The sequence below is a fragment of the Caretta caretta genome, chromosome 4 (assembly GCF_965140235.1).
Source record: "Caretta caretta isolate rCarCar2 chromosome 4, rCarCar1.hap1, whole genome shotgun sequence".
NCBI lineage: Eukaryota > Metazoa > Chordata > Testudines > Cheloniidae > Caretta > Caretta caretta.
The window spans coordinates 37,036,756-37,056,972 of NC_134209.1; the positions used below are offsets into that span (position 1 = coordinate 37,036,756).

The window sequence follows — 20,217 nt, forward strand, 5'->3', positions numbered from 1 at the left end:
GGCATTCAAGCAACATCCGTTCTTTATCTCTCTGTGTTATCCTCAGGAGAGTGATATCTTTCATAGTAACCTGGTTGAAATAGGGGAATTTGATTAAGAAGACATTCAGAGGTGGCCCTTCCTACTGGGCTGTTTGCCTGTGGCTGAAAATAAATCCTCCCCGCAGTTAGCCATGCGGTGGGAGCGGCGGCCATTGGCGCTGAGCTGTTCGCGTTTGGCTAGCAGAGATCTTCCCTGATACCAGCCAGGCGGTGGGGGGAGGGGAAAAGCGATCATCCCAGAGAATTGGATGGGGGGAGGGGGTTAGTTTGGTTTCTGCTGCTGCACGTTAACAGGAAAACTGCAGCAGTAAATGGCCAACTCAACGGGCTTTGCTTGGTATGGGAAAAGAGGGGGCTGCTGTTATGAAGGTTGCAGAAACCGAAAGACTTGGTTTACCATGGCCGCCTGCAAGCCAAATTCTGTTGCCCGGCCCTGCGTGTGTGATCTCTAACACCAAAGCCACAGGCACTCAATATAAGATGCAAAATGCAACCTTGTACCAAAATCATATGTGCTATGTAATGTGAATAGTGCTGTTCACCGTGAAAGAGTATAGCCATTGTTCTGTAAAATGTATCTTTTTAAACACTTCACTCCCTTTTTTTCCTCCAGCAGCTGCAAATGTTTCAAGCCTCCCTCCTCCATCCCAGAGGCTCTCAGGTAAGGCGGCAAAAAAAAAAGCACGCGCAATGACATGTTTTCTGAGCTCATGCAGTCGTCCGGCACTGACAGAGCTGTATGGAGCGACACAATAGCAGAGTACAGCACCATGGCCGATGAACGTGAGGAGAGGTGGCGGCAGGAAGATCAGAGGAGGCATGAGGAGACGCTGGGGATACTGCAGGATCAAACGGACATGCTCCAGCGCCTGGTGGAGGTTCATGAACGGCAGCAGGATCACAGACTGCCGCTGCAGCCCCTGTTTAACCACCCTCACTCCTCCCCAAGTTCCATAGCCTCCTCACCCAGATGCCCAAGAACGCAAGGTGGGAGGCTCCGGGCACCCAACCACTCCACCCCAGTGGAAAGCCCAAGCAACAGAAGGCTGGCATTCAACAAGTTTTAAAGTGGCCTTTTCCTTCCTTTATACCCTCCTCCCACACCCCACCTGGGATACTTTGTGAGTTATCTCCCTGTTTTTATAATCAATTAATAAAGAATATATGTTTTTAAATGATAGTGACTTTATTTCCTTTGCAAGCAAGCTGTGATCGAAGGTGGGAGGGCGGGTGGCTTACAGGGAATTAGAATCAACCAAGGGGGCTGATTTTCATCAAGGAGAAACAAACAGAAGTGTCACACAGTACTCTGGCCAGTCATGAAACTGGTTTTCAAAGCTTCTCTGATGCGCAGCACGCCCTGCTGTGCTCTTCTAACAGCCCTGGTGTCTGGCTGCGTGTATTCAGCAGCCAGGCGACTTGCATCAACCTTCCACCCCACCATAAATATCTCCCCCTTACTCTCACAGAGATTGTGGAGCACACAACAAGCAGCAAGAACAATGAGAATATTGGTTTCGCTGAGGTCTGAGTGAGTCAGTAAACTGCACCAGTGACCCTTTATACGTCCAAATGCACACTGTACCACCATTCTGCACTAGCTCAGCCTATAGTTGAACAGCTCCTGACTGCTGTCCAGGGTGCCTGTCTACAGCTTCATGAGCCAGGGCATTAAGGGGTAGGCTGGGTCCCCAAGGATAACTATTGGCATTTCAACATTCCCAACAGTTATTTTCTACTCTGGGAAGTAAATCCCTTCCTGCAGCCGTTTAAACAGACCAGAGTTCCTGAAGACGCAAGCGTCATGAACCTTTCCCGGCCATCCCATGTTGACGTTGGTGAAACGTCCCTTGTGATCCACCAGTGCTTGCAGCACCACTGAAAAGTACCCCTTGCGGTTTACGTACTGGCTGCCCTGGTGGTCCAGTCCCAAGATAGGGATACGTGTTCCGTCTATCGCCCCACCACAGTTCGGAAATCCCATTACAGCAAAGCCATCCACTATGACCTGCACATTTCCCAGAGTCACTATCTTTGATAGCAGCAGCTCAGTGATTGCGTTGGCTACTTGCATCACAGCAACCCCCACAGTAGATTTGCCTGCTCCAAATTGATTCCTGACTGACCGGTAGCTGTCTGACATTGCAAACTTCCACAGGGCTATTGCCACTCGCTTGTGAACTGTGAGGGCTGTTCTCATCTTGGTATTCTTGCATTTCAGGGCAGGGGAAAGCAAGTCACAAAGTTCCATGAAAGTGTCCTTACGCATGCGAAAGTTTTGCAGCCACTGGGAATCATCCCAGACCTGCAACACTATGCAGTCCCACCACTCTGTGCTTGTTTCCCAGGCCCAGAATCGGTGTTCCACAGCATGAGCCTGCCCCATTGACACCATGATCTCCAAATTGCAGGGGAATGCAGTTTTAGAGAAAAGTGTGTTCATGTCCTCATCACCGCGCTGCAGTCGCCTCCTCGCCTGGTTTTTCAGGTGCTGGTTCTGCATACACTGCACGATAATGCATGAGATGTTTACAATGGTCATAACTGCTGTGGTGAGCTGAACAGGTTCCATGCTTGCTGTGCTACAGCGTCTGCTCCTGCTTGGGCAATCCAGGGAAAAGGGCGCGAAACGATTGTTTGCCATTGCTCTGGTGGAGGGTTGGCTTACAGGGTTGGCTTACAGAGAATTAAAATCATCAAAGGGGGTGGCTTTGCGAGAAACAGAATGGCCCCCTCAAGGATAGAACTCAAAACCTCAAGGATAGAACTCAAAACTGGGTTTAGCAGGCCATTGATTTCACGGAGCAAGGGAGGAGAAAATGAATACAAAATAAATCTAGTCTATTTCTTGTTTTGATCCACTTCATCTACCTTTATACATCTTGCTGGCAGCAGACTGTGCAGTATGACCATGAGCCATCATCATCGCCTAGCTGCTCGGCGGAAGACAGTGCAGTATGACTGCTGGCCATCGTCTTCTGCTGGTGGCAGATTAAAAGACAGTGCACTGCTAGTAGGACTCAATCGCCATGAGATGAAGCTTAAAAGGAAAATGACCTGGCTGAGTCACTCCCATGTTTGCCCAGGTGCCCCGACCTCATCGAGGTCGGTTAAAAGAGACCCTGGACTACGTCGACGACGGCTACCAGTCATATGCACTGTCTGCTGCCAAAAGGCAATAAACTGTTGCTGTGTAGCAATGCAGTACCATGTCTGCCAGCACCCAGGAGACATAAGGTGACAGTGAGCTAAGCGGGCTCCATGCTTGCCGTGGTATGGCATCTGCACAGGTAACTCAAGAAAAAAGGCGCAAAATGATTGTCTGCCCTTGCTTTCATGGAGGAAGGCAGGGAAGGGGGGCCTGACGATATGTACCTGTGACAATGTTTTAGCCCCATCAGGCACTGGGATTTCTACCCAGAATTCAAATGGGCGGCAGAGACTGCGGGAACTGTGGGATAGCTACCCACAGTGCAACGCTCCGGAAGTCGATGGTTGCCTCGGTACTGTGGACACACTCCGCTGACTACATGCACTTAGAGCATTTGTGTGGGGACCCACACAATCAACTGTATAAAACCACTTTCTACAAAACCAACTTCTATAAATTCGACCTAATTTCGTAGTGTAGACAAGGCAGGGCTCCTTCATACCCGTCTCATTCCTCTATGCACCATTTCAGATCATATGGAAGACAGCCTCACCTCATTCCCCACACACCTTCCTTAAATATGCACCCATGCAATAAAACATGTGCTAATGAAGCATTAGAAGATCGTTTATCACATGAAAACCAGTACAAATGCACAAATTTGTGTAGTTTTAAACCCTTATAGCTCAGCCAAATCCAAGCAGATCACCACACCACCAAAAGTCAACTCTTCAGTCTAGACACTATGGCCCTGATTCAGAAAAGCACTTAAGCTTTGGTATAATTTTAGTATATGAATAGTCCTATTGCAATGAATGGGACTACTTGTGTGCTTGAAGTTTCACATACACTTATGTACTTTATTGAATTGGGGGGGTCTATATAATGCCAAATTTCAAGTTCATATCACCTATTGTTAAGGCACTAGACATGGTCAAAGAAAAGAGTGCAGCTTTTTTTTTTAAAATGACATAATATATTTTTCTCCCACTCTTTTTGCCCTTAAAAATGGCTGAATCATTTGTACTCAACCATTACAGAAATATCCTCTCCTGGCTGAGAACCACCAGGCTATATTTCAGCCCACAAGACAAAAGCTTGACAGCTTTTCAGTACCTGAAAATGGCCTTCTGCAAAGGAAAACACTTTTGCAACCTTCTTTTAAACTAAAGTATTGCTCTCTTTTTACTTCCCTTACTATATATAGCAATGTTTTAATAAATTCTAGGTAGAAAAGGCATTTTATTTGACATTAATCAAACCACGGGATGTGCACAGTTTAATTTCAGATTAGCTCCATGCACAAATACCTAAGAAACAAACAATAATGCAAAAAAGAAGCTCTCTTTCATTACTGATGATCTCCAAGTCATTCCTAAGTATTGGCGCCATCTAGTGAAATCTTACCATATCTATACTGAGTTCAAAGAAATTTTATGCAGCTCTGGTTCAAAAGCAAGTTACCATAAGGAAGTTAAAATCTCATGCTGTACACTGAAGAGAAGTATCATAACATAATTTTCATAGCCAAAGGAGAAAGTGTTCATAAAACAAACCAAATATCTGTAGGTGCCTTTGGATGTAAAATTCCAAGGTAACAAATATTTAATCCTTTTTAAAACTATTTTTGCCATTTCTATGTTTACCGATACAATAAGCTTGAATGTTTACGAATGTTAAAAGTACAAACAAACTAAATCTATTTAAACAGTAATTTAAGGACATATGACAAAGTACTCTGCACTATTCTAGTAAAAGCTTATGCATATTCTTTATTATGTACAAAAAAATCATGTTAAAAAACAGAGGTTGCAAATTACTCAATTATTAGGAAATGCTGGAACTCAACCTTAACGTGGTCTCTTTGTGCATTATGTTATTCTTCCCAAACATTACTTAGGATATCTGTGGCAGAGCCAAGGGTAGAACCCAGCTCAATCCAATGCACATTTCATCACTGCAGAGGATGCCACGGAGATTCCCACACCTGAGCCATTCTTTTTAGGTAAAAAATCTGAGGAACTATCCCAGATTGAGGTGTCAATAGAAGAGGTTTTGGATAAATTAACAGTTGATAAATTAAACAGTAATATGTCACCAGAACCAGAGGGTATTCACCCAAGAGTTCTGAAGAAACTTAAATATGAAATTGCAGAACTATTAACTGTGGTATGTACTGTGACAGGGTCGGGCCAGATGGCTATAGGAGAGTAATAGAAGGCAGATATATTAGCCCCAAGCTAAGTAGGTCCCTTTTCCCTGGGTAAGGTAACAGGGAAGGTTCCAGAACAATCAGGAGCCTTCTGGAGACAATTAAGACAGGCTGATTAGAACACCTGCAGCCAATCAAGAAGCTGCTAGAATCAATTAAGACAGGCTAATCAGGGTACTTGGGTTTTAAAAAGGAGCTCACTTCCGTTTGTGGTGTGCGTGTGAGGAGATGGGAGCAAGAGGCACTAGGAGCTGAGAGTGAGAACGCGGACTGATGGAGGACTGAGGTGTACAAGCATTATCAGACACCAGGAGGAAGGTCCTATGGTGAGGATAAAGAAGGTGTTGGGAGGAGGCCATGGGGAAGTAGCCCAGGGAGTTGTAGCTGTCGCACAGCTGTTCCAGGAGCCACTCTAGACAGCTGCATTCCACAGGGCCCTGGGCTGGAACCCGGAGTAGAGGGCGGGCCCGGGTTCACCCTAAATCCTCCCAACTCCTGTTCAGACTCAGGAGGAGTCGACCTGGACTGTGAATTCAGAAAAACGGCCAAGCTGAGGGCTGCTGTGAAGCTCCAAGGCGAGAAAATCCGCCAATAAGCGCAAGACCCACCAAGGTAGAGTACCCTTTGTCACAGTACCCTATCACTAAAATCAGCTTCTGTACCAATGACTGGAGGATAGTTAATATCACACCAATTTTTTTAAAAGGATCCAGAGTCATTCCTGGCAACCAGTATCAGGCAAATTGATTGAAACTATAGTAAAGAAAAGAATTATCAGACACATAGATGAAGATAATTTGTTGGGGAAGAGTCAACATGACTTTTGTAAAGGGAAATCATGCCTCACCAATCTACTAGAATTTTTTGAAGGGAGGAATCAACAAACAGGTGGACAAGGGTGATTCAGTGGATATCGTGTACTTGAACTTTCAGAAAGCCTTTGACAAGGCCCCTCACCAAAGGCTCAGCAAGAATAGAATGACTGTTGAATGTGCCTTTGGCCACTTAAAGGGATACTGGTGCTGTCTTTGGCAGGTTAGACCTCAATGAGGAAAATGTTTCCATGGTCATAGCAGCCTGCTGTGCTCTACACAACATTTGTGAAACTAAGGGAAGATGTTTCCACAAAGATGGAGCACTGAGGTGGATTGGCAGCCAAATTCCAGGGCTGTTAGAGGGGCTCAACGGGGAGCTATCTGAATCAGGGAGGCTTTAAAGGAGCATTTTGGCAATGAGTCACAGTAATGTGGGTTTTCTGTAATGCATTGAGCCAAGTATTGTTTTCTTGCACCGAAGTGTGAACCCTGTAATGACTTATGTATGTGCGGTAATTTAACAATGCAAATGCACCAACTGGCATGGTGTATGAATTTTAGCAGCAATGATTGTATGTAGGAGACAAAGATTCATTCACTTTCTATAATTATATTTTTATTAAACAGCAGTGCAAACATTTCTATCTTCTGGAAGGAACATGAAAATCAAGAGCACATTTGTCAGTGAGGCTCTCACAGCTGGGTGTACGTCCAGCTGTCATTGTGAAACATCTCCATCAGGGTGGAGAGCCTGGGGCACCGCGACAACCCTGGAACATGCGAGGAATGTGGGAGTGAGGGGGAGGACATTGAAAGCAGCTCTGTAGGGCCTGCAGGGAAGGTGAGCACAGATGTGTTCTGTTTGCAGTTCACAGTCAGGGACCTCAGCATGTCTGTTTGCTCCCTGAGCAGCTTTATCATCTGCTCCTGCCCATTTCCTATCCATTTGCAGATTTACATTGATAGCCTCTCTCCATGCTCTCTGCTTGCAATCGGAAGCACCCGAGGATTGCAGCACCTTCTGGAACATGTCTTCTTTACTTCTCTTGCTTCATCTCCTTATCAGAGGGCTACTATTCTGAATAGTGGCACCATTTTCCATGGGGGTGGGGCATGATAACAGTCGATATCTTGCTCCTGACAGTAACCGAGGATGCAAGGATGCAGCTCCTGCATGAGTGCGGCTGCCAACTAGATCTGTAAGCTGCTCACTTATATGCTCTTATGGTGCCCGCAGAAGTGGCAGTTTCCTACTGTGGGGGAAGAAACAGGGCAGCCCTCCCAAGAAACTTCGGCATAAGATTGCAGAGTACCTCCAGGAAAGTTTCCTAGAAATCTCTATGGAGGATTTCCGGGGCATCCCGTGTGCATAAACAAACTTTTCTGCAGCGCCCCCTCTGCCTCAACAGGGGAATGAGAAGCAGATACAAACTGTACCTGTTTCGGTTATTTCAATCCTTTTTCTACCCTGACTAAAAAAACAGAGCATTACCTCACGTTTCTCTGCAATATCAAAGCACAATGAGTGCTTACCAGAGCTTCCCTCTCCTGCATCACATGCACCAGAGCAGGAGTGCTGGGACGAGCTAGACCCCTCAGGAGTTAAACAGAGGTTCTGGCTCACCATGCCACTGGATGTCCCTGTCGCCTATCCCTCATCCTCCTCCAACTCCACTTCCCTGTCCATGATGTTGTCCTCGGGGTTCACTCAGCTGACCACTGTCTCCAGGCCCCCCAGTGATGTATCCACAGGGCTCTTGAAAGTGGAGGTTGGGTTAACGCCAAGGATGTAGTGCAGCTCCTTGTAGAAGTGGCATGGCTTTAGCAACACCGGAGAGACTATTGGCCTCCCTTGCCTTCTCGTACGCCTGCCTTAGCTCCTTGATTTTTGCACGGCACTGCTGCATGTCCCTATTGTGCCTTTTCTCCTCCATGCCACAAGCAATCTGCCTGGAGCTTGCATGGAGCGGTGACTGCACAGCCTCCTCCTCTCCACAGACCCAGCAGATCCACCACCTCTGATGTACTCCAGGCAGGAGCAGATTTGCTACAGGGAGTCAGCATGGTAAGCTGGGCAGATGCTTTGTGAGCTGTCCACACCAAACAAACAGGAAGAGCAATTTCAAAAATTCCCTGGGCTTTAATGGGGGAGGGGCACATGCCTGTGTACCTGGCTGCAGGGCAGCGGAGTTCAAACTGGTGACCAGAGTTGTCACAATGGGCATTGTGGGACACCTGCTGGAGGCCACTTAGGGCAACGTAAGCAATGCAGTGTCTACACTGAAACTGTGTACTTTAACTACGTCATCTTAAGCACTATGCCTTTTTTATTTTGATGTAGCAGGAGAGTTAAAGCGGCAGGAGGAGCATTGCAGTGTATACACCTCCATAGTTAGGTCAACATAAGCTGCCTTATGTTGACTTAACTTTGTAGTAGGGCTGTCAAGCGATTAAAAAAACTAATTGCATGGTTAAACGATAGAATATCATTTATTTAAATATTTTTGGATGTTTTCTACATTTTAAAATATATTAATTTCAATTACAACGCAGAATACAAAGTGTACAGTGCTCACTTTATATTTTTGATCACAAATATTTGCACTGTAAAAAACAAAAGATAGTATATTTCAATTTACCTAATACACATACTGTAGTGCAATCTCTTTATCATGAACAAGTAACTTATAAATGTAGATTTATTTTTTGAATGCAGTTATGTAACAAAAACACAATATAAAACTTTAGAGTCTACAAGTCCATTCAGTCCTACTTTAGACAATCGCTCAGACAAACAAGTTTATTTACAATTTGCAGGCGATAATGCTGCTCTCTTCTTGTTTACATCACCTGAAAGTGAGAACAGACATTCTCATGGCACTATTGTAGCCAGCGTCGCAAGATATTTACGTGCCAAATGCACTAAAGATTTATATGTCCCTTCCTGCTTAAACCACCATTCCAGAGGACATGCTTCCATGCTGACGACAGGTTTTGCTCAATAACGATTCAAAGCAGAGCAGACCGATGCATGTTCATTTTCATCATCTGAGTCAGATACCACCAGGAGAAGGTTGATTTTCTTTTTTGGTGCTTTGGGTTCTGTAGTTTCCGCATCTGAGTATTACTCTTTTAAGACATCTATAAGCATTCTCCACACCTCGGCCCTCTCAGATTTTGGAAGGCACTTCAGATTCTTAAACCTTGGGGTGAGTGCTGTATGTATCGTTAGAAATCTCACATTGGTACCTTCTTTGCATTTTTTCAAATCTGCTGTGAAAGTGTTCTTAAAACAAACATGTGCTGAGTCATCATCCAAGACTGCCATAACATGAAACATATGTTAAATAAATATTTTAAATAGTCATTGGTTGCCATTATTTTTCATGACTGAAGGTTTCTCTCTCAGTGGAGGCTGTTGATTAAAATCTCCTTCAAAAGAAATTCACAAGATTGGTCTCTTTCAAGATGGCCACACCATTTCCTATTGTTCCCAAGGATATGGAAGCCAAGGGACCCTTAGGGAAGATGTTGTTTCCCTATGGTGTCAGGAGACTGAGCGGAATACTCCACTATTTTGAAAGTGGGCAGTTCTTCATGCAAGTCTCTGTAGTAGAACATTTTTCTTCTGCCTCTGCTGGGAGAAACTGACAATTAACCCTAAAAAATTCATTAAATACAATCTGTACACAAGATTGCCATGAATTTTAATATTTATGAAGTTTGAAGAGTCTGTCATTCTGTTATTAAGATTATATACCACAAAAAGGTTTGATACAAGGTGTTATTTTTAAGGACCCTCTTTTTAAATTAATTTTAATTCCTAATTTAACAGATTTACTTATAAATTCTCACAACATTAATTCTGTATTCAAAGAGTAAATGCTATAATTTTGGGGAGGCAATGCTCTACTTTTACACATATTAACTGCATCGCTACTTTGTGTGCAAAACTCAATCCAATCTTGAGTATGGAGCCACAACTGGCACCTCCATGACAAAAAGATCACAGGACAGAGCCATTGGTGCCTATCACTAAGCATTCCCTTCTGTTTTGGTATATTTATGATGGAGTTCTTTTCTAGTTATGTTCCACTTAATTCCCCTGCAGCTTCTGACTCCTGATTTATTTTCATTTCCCTTTTCTTGATTTTGCATAGAAAGTGAGTAGCTAGCAAATGGCCATTCCAAAAAATATAGATCTTCTACTGAAGGGAGTATGTGGAGCCTTGCAGGATACTGAATTTGCAGACTCCAACATTTTCATCCAAAATTGGTTGCTTGATTCCTGTTAGCTCCTTCCTCTATGCTTGTATCACGGAGCTCAAATTCAGAAAATTTAGGATTTGCTGACTTCATAGTTTAAGTATCCCATTCTCTACTTGCCTCCCTGATTCAGACCATCAAAGAGGTTTTTTTAATCATGTAATTCAGATAGAGTGATAATGATAGTGCATCCCCTTTAATTCACTCAATTTACAGTATCTCTATGGTTTAATATTGAATAAAAGAAACATTGGTTCAGCTTTTTTTCCCACTAGGTAAACCCAAAATCTAAATATATAGTTCTCTAAGTTATTCAGTAGTTTAATCGTTCAATCATGGTCCAAGTTATATTTTGTAACAATGCTTTCAAAATATTTCAGCTAAGCTGCCATTTTATGCTAACTGTGCTTCCTTCCAGATGGTTTAGGGCATATATCAAGAACCACATCTTCATTAAAATTCATAATTTTTGAGAACAGCATTTCTATTTTGCTTCAAAATGAGAACAACCATTGCTTTATATATGGAGGGAGTCCAGCAACTCTAAGCCAGACCTCCGAATTTTACGGTGTACAGAGGACTAAGATTTAATTTTAACAACTCTCTGACAATCCACATGCAAAAAAAAATGTTTTGTCCCCTTTCGTATAATAACTGCCCTCTTTGCAAATCTTGACATTTGGAAAATTTTTCTATACTTCTCTCTTTTCATCATGCAATATCTTTACAGCACCATTTTCTGTCATTTAAAATATATATTGTCCATCATCTTATGTTTTCAAATACTATAGAGTATTTTAGGATACAATTTGTATGGGTAAAATTTGTACTTATTTCTAGATTTTTTTTTACTGTAATGACCCAGCGTACACACAAAATGTTTATAAATTCAGTTTGGAATTTTGGAATATAGTCACTAAAATCTCCCAGGCTGAAGTGCACAAATAAAGACTATTCACTTATAGCACCTATGCTCCCCTTATCCACTCCCTTTGCCTCAGAACTGCCAAAAAAAAAAAAAAATAGGCAGGAGACTATGGTTTACCATTGGCAACTCAGACACTATAGAGCAATGACAGCAGTCATTTGAACAGAAGTGTTTTAGCAATCTACAGTTCTCACTTTCACTAAGGGGCCCAATGCTAGAATATTTTTCTCCCACAGCTAACATTCCATGAGATTCAGTTTAGCTTTCATGGATTTGTTTTCTTATGATCTTTGCAGTTGCTAAATCATGAAAGCCATCCATGATTTCTAAGGGCTCTGACCCAGACATACTCTTACTCCTGTATGAAGTCCCACTGAACTGGGAACTAAGGCCCAGTTTTTACACTTAAGTATGTGCTTAACATTACACACTTGAATAAGTGTTTGCAGGATAAGGATCTAAGTTATTAACTTCCCCTTCAGAAACAGCATGGGACAATCCTACATGAGAAACTGTGGCCTGAAGTAAGTCAGATCTTTGCAACATGATCTCATTACTTCAAGATGATATAGCAAACGGCTTTTGCAGATTTATGCCTGTACTTACACCTCAAAGGGGCCCTGTGCAATTAGGGTTGCTACCTTTCTAATTGCTGGTAACTGGACCCCCAATACCTCACCCCTGCTCCGCCTCTTCCCCCCAAAGCCCCACCCCTGCTTTGCCTCTTCCCACAAGGCCCAGCCCCAATTGCCCCACCCCATCTCCCCCCGTTGCTCCCTGGATCATCTCAAGGAGTCTGCCTGCAGGTAGGAGGCAGCTGCGGCTGAGCAGGGCCTGGCGCAGGTTAATGACCCAGTGCTTCCCCCTGCCCTGCGGTAACCAGACTTTTGGTTTGGGTGCCATTTAGGGTTGCTGGGTCCCCGAAAACTAAAACCAAAAACCAGACTATCTGGGTAAAAATTGGACAGATGGCATCCCATTGAGCAATAACGAAGCAATCTTGATCGCAAGAGGCTTAAATTGAAAGGTTTTCTGGTTAAAAATACTGTTTCCCTCTCAGCACTGTAACTAAGTATAAACATTTTCAAACTTATGACGCCCTACAGTAGAGCCCTACATAATTTTATGTTACTTGGACATTAACAAAAAAACTAGCAAAGCCTCACTCCATCCACCCTTTCATGTGCATAAAAGAACAATTTGTTTCATTCTTTTTTAAAAACCAACTGCTCCTGTTAATCATCTTGATACTTTATTCCACGTAATAAGTGTTCTCCGATAAAAATCCACCCAAGTGCCTCTAGTGCCCAAACCTTCCTAACATGAACCCCATTGTTCCTATATTGCATCCTAGCTCAAATATCTTTGCAGAATCTACTGGATTTATTTCAGAGTTCTTTATAATGCACACATTCAGCAGCTTTGATTGGCTCTCTTTCCCCTGAAGATGGGAGAATAGGAAAGGATAGTCAGAGGGAGATTTCCCTGAAGACTAAGGGTTTTCCTACATATGTGCAAAGGTAGTGAAAACTGACAGTTTAAGGAGAAAAAAACAGGGTTGGCACGTCTGCCAGGGGAGTTTTGCTTCACTAAAGAACGCAGTTCTGGATAGTTATAATTGATTACAATAAGGATCAATTATCCTAGCTTCTTCCAAAGCTCTGGAAAAAATGACTTTATGGTATATATGTGTTATCCTCATATATGATAAATCTAATCTCAAACTTAGACTAACTATACAAACTATACAATCCAATGAAGTGAGCTGTAGCTTACGAAAGCTTATGCTCAGATAAATTTTTTAGTCTCTAAGGTGCCACAAGTCCTCCTTTTCTTTATACAAACTAGGTCATATCAGTAGACTTATAGGGAGCACACAATTTTTTTTATCATTTGAAAGCTTTTACTGGTTCTATTGCTATTTCCTATTATATCTGTACAGGAAATCTTTCTCAAACCAGTCGAATATTTGAAAAACAGTAGAAAATGTTTAGGTGCACCTAGTACATATGCAAGTCTCCTTAATAAGTATGCATCTACTCAAAAATGAGCACAATGCTAAAATGCATTTATAATTTTCAAAATGATCTCTGAAAGCATAAACACACTGTGTAAGCAAATTTAGAAATAAAGCAAATAACTTTTACCAAGGTAGGATCAGAGTCTAAAATAGGGAAAGAACAAGTCAAAAATTCCTTAGACAAGTTAGAGGTCTTCAAATCACCAGGGCCTGATGAAATTCATCCTAGAATACTCAAGGAACTGACTGAGGAGATATCTGAGCCATTAGCAATTAACTTTGAAAAGTCATTGAAGACGGGAGACATTCCAAAAAACTGGAAAAGTGCAAATATAGTGCCCATCTATAAAAAGGGAAATAAGGACAACCCGAGGAATTACAGATCAGTCAGCTTAATTTCTGTACCCGGAAAGATAATGGAGCAAATAATTAAGCAATCAATTTGCAAACACCTAGAAGATAATAAGGTGATAAATAAGAGTCAGCATGGATTTGTCAAGAACAAATCGTGTCAACCAATCTGATAGCTTTCTTTAACAGGGTAACAAGCCTTGTGGATAGGGGGAAGTGGTAGATGTGATATATCTTGACTTTAGTAAGGCTTTTGATACGGTCTCACATGACCTTCTCATAAACAAACAACGGAAATACAACCTAGATGGAGCTACTATAAGGTGAGTGCATAACTGGTTGGAAAATCATTCCCAGAGAACAGTTATCAGTGGTTCACAGTCAAGCTGGAAGTGCATATCGAGTGGGGTCTTTCAGTGATCAGTTCTGGGTCCAGTTCTGTTCAATATCTTCATCAATTATTTAAACAATGGAATAGAGAGTACACTTATAAAGTGTGCAGATTATATGAAGCTGGAAGGGGTTGCAAGCGCTTTGGAGGATAGGATTAAAGTTCAAAATGATCTGGACAAACTGGAGAAATGGTCTGAAGTAAACAGGATGAAATTCAATAAGGACAAATGCAAAGTACTCCACTTAGGAAGGAACAATCAGTTGCACACATACAAAATGGGAAATGACTGCCTAGGTATGAGTACTGTGGAAAGGGATCCGGGGGTCATAGTGGATCACAAGCTAAATGAGAGTCAATGTAATGCTGTGGCAAAAAAAAGCAAACATCATTCTAGGATGCATTATCAGGCGTATAGTAAGCAAGACACAAGAAGTAATTCTTCCACTCTACTCGGTGTTGATTAGGCCTCAACTGGAGTATTGTGTCCACTTCTGGGCACCACATTTCAGGAAAGATGTGGACAAATTGGATCAAGTCCAGAGAAGAGCAACAGAAATGATTAAAGGTCTAGAAAACATGACCTATGAGGGAAGATTGTTTAGTCTGGAAAAGAGAGGGGACATGACAACAGTTTTCAAATACATAAAAGGTTGTTACAAGGAGGAGGGAGAAAAATTGTTGTTCTTAACCTCTGAGGATAGGAGAAGCAGCAATGGGCTTAAATTGCAGCAAGGGCAGTTTAGATTGGACATTAGGAAAAACTTCCTGTCAGAGTGGTTAAGCACTGGAATAAATAGTCTAGGGACTCTGTGGAATCTCCATCATTGGAGACTTTTAAGAGCAGGTTGGACAAACACCTGTCAGGGATGGTCTAGATAATATTTAGTTCTGCCTTGAGTGTAGAGGACTGGACTAGTTGACCTCTCAAAGCCCCCTCCAATTCTGTGATTCTAAGAATAAACAGTTAAAATTAATATAATTGGTTTTAGTTCAACTTTCCTTTTTTCTTTCCACATGCATCTCTAAGGGCTCAAATATTCTGCAATGCAAAACAAAAGATTTATAAAATTCTATGTATTAACTTCAAAAACATTTCAAAGAAAGCCAAAAGAATAACAAAAGGTATTTTTCTAATTAACCTTCTAAATTTATTTTAAAGTACAAGTATATTTAGTGGATCTTGCTGACTTCTAAGATGAGTAATGATTACTAATCATCTAATTTAAGGTTTGCCATACCATTCCAAAAAAGATCAGTTTAAACATATTTTCCCTTTCATTATTTTTAGCAATAAGAACAAAAAGCTTATGTCCCTTCAAATAAAATATTTTGCCTGCTGTAAGGCAACTTTTAAGAAAAGGCAAAAGGAAGAAATCAAATGTGAGAACTAAAAGCTCAATGAACAGGCTACTGATTTTTCATCAAGAAAGTTTTCTTTCATATTTCAATATAAATTACAATCTGTTTGTTCATTCTGTCTATACAATCTTCAAATCCCAGGGTTTCAATCCCACAATAAATTATTTGTTATAGACTAGTAAATAGCTGAACTGGCATTACCTTCTTTTCTTCCTGTAATACTATTACTTCATGATACCGTGGGACGTAGGGTTCATATTTTTTCTTGTCTTCCTTTTTGATGTTGACATTCTCATAATGCAGTGCACTTTCCCTTTAGAAAGTTTAAAGAGAGATTTATGAGTCTTCAGTTTTAAATGCCTGAACATGTAAATACGCATAGTGAAAGCCTTTTGTCCTTTGACTATAAAACAAACAGCTGCTGTTTGTAATATTTAATGAAAGCCAGGATTACTCACGAATGGGAGTGTATAAACATATGGTACAATTACACTGTAAACCTGCAGAACCCACACAAATCATGTTTCACTAATTTTGGTTTGTTACTTTTTCATATTCAAAACTATGTAGTAATTATCACCGGTTGAGTCGAACAACAATGCAAAGGAGAAAAAGCTAAAAATCAAAGGCCAGACAAGTTAGGGTTTCTGTCCTATGAGATATATGTGCATTGAAAAACAAAGCCTCAAGTGACTTATAAGGTTCTTACTTTAACTGGAGATTTAATACTGTAACCTGACAAGATCTGCCTCTTTATAGCACAAACTCATTAAAATTCAAAAGCCTCTCAGTATTTTAATAGTAGCAATGCTCAGAAGAGAACCGCTTTATAATTTAAATATAGAGAGGCACAGATTTCAAGGAAAGGCACTTAAAAAAGATAAAATTATTTCTATTGGTTACTTAAAATGTCATCCTCTTGCCTGGCATTCCAAGAGGCCTACAGAAGGCTGGAAAATGATTAAATCATGACAGATACTTGACTAGCAGATTAACACCAATCAACCTGTAGCTAAGGAATGTTAAAATTAGCTGTAAATATTAATCTCTACCACTTCCTAATCAATTCACCATTTCATCAAGCATCAGTCTTAAAACTGAAAATTCTATGGCAGATATTATTACCTGGCCCTTATTCAGCAGATCATTTAAGCACAGGTTTAATTTTAAGTACATTCTAAAATTCTAAAAACACAGGCCACGATTCAAGAAAACAATGAAGTACATGCTTAAGCCCATCACGCATTAAAGTTCACTCTTTATAGAATTAAAACTTAAGCCTACCTGCAGAAAAAGATAAACATTAGACCACTCAGACAAATTCTGCCCTCAAAGCCCATCCATAAATACTGACTGACTTCAATGTGAACTGAATATGCATATCTCAGGTTAGTTTCTGCCCTATAAGTACCAGATAGAGGGTTAAAAAAAAAAAAAGATCAAGTGTCTAAGGGTATGTCTACACTACGAAATTAGGTCGATATTACAGAAGTCGATTTTTAGAAATTGATTTTACACAGTCGATTGTGTGTGTCCACACAAAGCGCATTAAGTCAGCAGAGTGCATCCTCACTACCATGGCTAGCGTCAACTTACGGAGCAGAGCACTGTAGGTAGCTATCCCACAGTTCCCGCAGCCTGGAATTCTGGGTTAAGCTGCCAATGCCTGATGGGGCAAAAATATTGTTGTGGGTGGATTTGGGTACATGTCATCAATTGCCCCTCCCTCCATGAAAGCAATGGCAGACAATCGTTTCACGCCTTTTTTCCATGCGGATGCCATACTGCTTTCAGCATATGGTGTAGTAGGACTGCTAACCGTAGTCATCCACCACTTCCTCTGCAACTCTGCTCCGCTGCTATTGTCTCAATAGCGAATTTCTCCATGCTGTCTGTCACGGGCTTCCGGGTACGTGTGTTCTTCCTCAGGAAATGTGCGCGGTGCTAACCATCATCCTCCACCGCTTCCGCTACAACTCTGCTCTCCTGAATCCACCTTGCAGATCCTCTCGTTGTTCTCTATAAATATCTATTCTTGTGGCATCTGTTGTCAGCCACCGTTTCCGCTGCAACTCTGCTCTCCTGCAGACGCCATACCACGGCAAGCATGGAGCCCGCTCAGATCATAGCGGCAGTTATGAGCATTGTAAACACCTTGGCATTATCCTGCAGTATGTTCGGAACCAGAACCTGCAAAAGCAGGCGAGGAGGCAACAGCAGCGCAATGACGAGAGTGATGAGGACATGGACACAGACTTCTCTCAAAGTACGGGCCCCGGTAATTTGGACATCCTGGTGGCAATGGGGCAGGCTCATGCCGTGGAACATCGATTCTGGGCCCAGGAAACAAGCACAGACTGGTGGGACTGAATAGCGTTGCAGGTCTGGGATGATTCCCAGTGGCTGCAAAACTTTCGCATGCGTAAGAGCACTTTCAAGGAACTTTGTGACTTGCTTTCCCCTGCCCTAAAGCACAAGAATACCAAGATGAGAGCAGCCCTCACAGTTCACAAGCGAGTGAACTCTGGAAGCTCGCAAAGCCAGACAGCTACTGGTCAGTCGGGAATCAATTTGGAGCGGGCAAATCTGCTGTGATCCAAGTAGCCAATGCAATCACTGAACTGCTGCTATCAAGGGTAACTCTGGGAAATGTGCAGGTCATAGTGGATGGCTTTGCTGCAATGGGATTCCCTAACTGTGGTGGGGCAATAGACAGAACGCATATCCCTGTCTTGGGACCAGACCACCTGGGCAGCCAGTACGTAAACCGCAAGGGGTACTTTTCAGTGGTGCTGCAAGAACTGGTGGATCACAAGGGACGTTTCACCACCATCAAAGTGGGATGGCCGGGAAAGGTACATGACGCTCGCATCTTCAGGAACTCTGGTCTGTTTGAACAGCTGCAGGAAAGGACTTACTTCCCAGACCAGAAAATAACCGTTGGGGATGATGAAATGCCAATAGTTATCCTTGGGGACCCAGCCTACCCCTTAATGCCCTGGCTCATGAAGCCATACACAGGCTCCCTGGACAGTAGTCAGGAGCTAGTCAACTATACGCTGAGCAAGTGCAGAATGGTGCTAGAATGTGCATTTGGACCTTTAAAAGTGTGCTGGCGCAGTTTACTGACTCAGTTAGACCTCAGCAAACCCAATATTCTCATTGTTATTGCTGCTTGCTGTGCGCCCACAATATCTGTGAGAGTAAGGGGGAGACGTTTATGGTGGGGTGGGAGGTTGAGGCAATTCACCTGGCTCCTGACTATGCGCAGCCAGACACCAGGGCAATTAGAAGAGCACAGCAGGGCGTGCTGCGTATCAGGGAAGCTTTGAAAACCAGTTTCATGACTGGCCAGGCTACAGTGTGACAGTTCTGTTTGTTTCTCCTTGATGAAAACCCGCCCCCCCTTGGTTCACTCTACTTCCCTGTAAGCCAACTGCCCTCCCCCCTTCGATCACCACTTGCAGAGGCAATAAAGTCATTGTTGTTTCAAAATCATGCATTCTTTATTAATTCATCACACAAATAGGGGGATAACTGTCAAGGTAGCCCAGGAAGGGTCGGGGAGGAGAGAAGCACCGGGTGGGGTGGTGGATGAGGGAAGGACAAGGCCACACTGCACTTCAAAACTTATTGAATGCCAGCCTTCTGTTGCTTGGGCACTCCTCTGGGGTGGAGTGGTTGGGTGCCTGGAGCCCCACCCCCCAACCCACGTCTTGGGCGTTCTTGGGCGTCTTGGAGAGGAGGGCAGGCGGTTACACATGGGTTGCAGCAGAGGTCTGTGCTCCTGCTGCCTTTCCTGCAGCTCCACCACACACCGGAGCATGTCAGTTTGCTCCTCCATTAGCCTCAGCATTCCATCCTGCCTCCTCTCATCATGCTCCTCTCATCACATTCATTTAACGCTTTCCTGGACTTTGCCATTGTTTGCCTCCACGCATTCTGCTGAGCTCTTTCAGTGCGGGAGGACTGCATGAGCTCAGAGAACATTTCATCACGAGTGCGTTTTTTTCACCTTCTTATCTTCACTAGCCTCTGGGACAGAGATGATAGGGGGAGTGTTGAAATATTTGCAGCTGTGGGAGGAAAAAAAAAAGGAGAGTAGTGCCAGAGAACTTCCTTCGTGTAATCCGAGAGGTGTACATCTCGCTCGGTCAAAGGGGAAACCGCCGAGATCCCAATCCGGAGTGGAGTTAAGCAGGGCTGTCCCCTCAGCCCCATCATCTTTAACCTCGCCATGGAGCCGTTGCTGCGAGCGATCTCCAATGGCACAGATGGCTTCAACCTCCACGGTGAGAGGGTGAGCGTCCTGGCTTACGCGGATGACCTGGTCCTGACTGCAGATGACCCAGGGAACCTCAAACGTATGCTAGATGCCACCAGTCGAGCTGCCAATTGGATGGGGCTCCGCTTCAATGCAAAGAAGTGTGCAACTCTCCACATTGACGGCAGCAAAAGGGACTTGGTGCAGATGACAGGGTTCCAGATCCAGGGCGAGCCCGTCATCCCCCTGGCAAAGGGCAGGCGTACCAGTACCTCGGCACGCCGACGGGTTTCCGTTTCCGCCACCAAGATCGATGCCTCCCTGCTAGCACCATGACAGAAGATAAATGCTCTGAACACCTTCCTGATCCCCTGCATCTCGTTCATCCTAAGGGGATCCGCTGTGGCGGAGGTACC

At 43.1% G+C, this 20,217-nt stretch overlaps 1 protein-coding gene across 13 annotated transcripts in view; it reads right to left on the reverse strand.

Annotated features, from left to right (window-relative positions):
* STPG2 (sperm tail PG-rich repeat containing 2) overlaps positions 1–20,217 on the reverse strand; it is a 418,033-nt gene that overhangs the window by 359,701 nt on the left and 38,115 nt on the right. For all 13 annotated transcript variants that reach the window (XR_007356264.2, XM_048847110.1, XM_048847117.2 and 10 more), the window contains one exon: positions 15,739–15,850. Coding sequence is in view for 12 of the 13 variants with exons in the window: in XM_048847110.1 (XP_048703067.1) it covers positions 15,739–15,850 (112 nt within the window). In the remaining variant the exon portion in view is untranslated. The remainder of the gene's footprint in view (positions 1–15,738; positions 15,851–20,217) is intronic.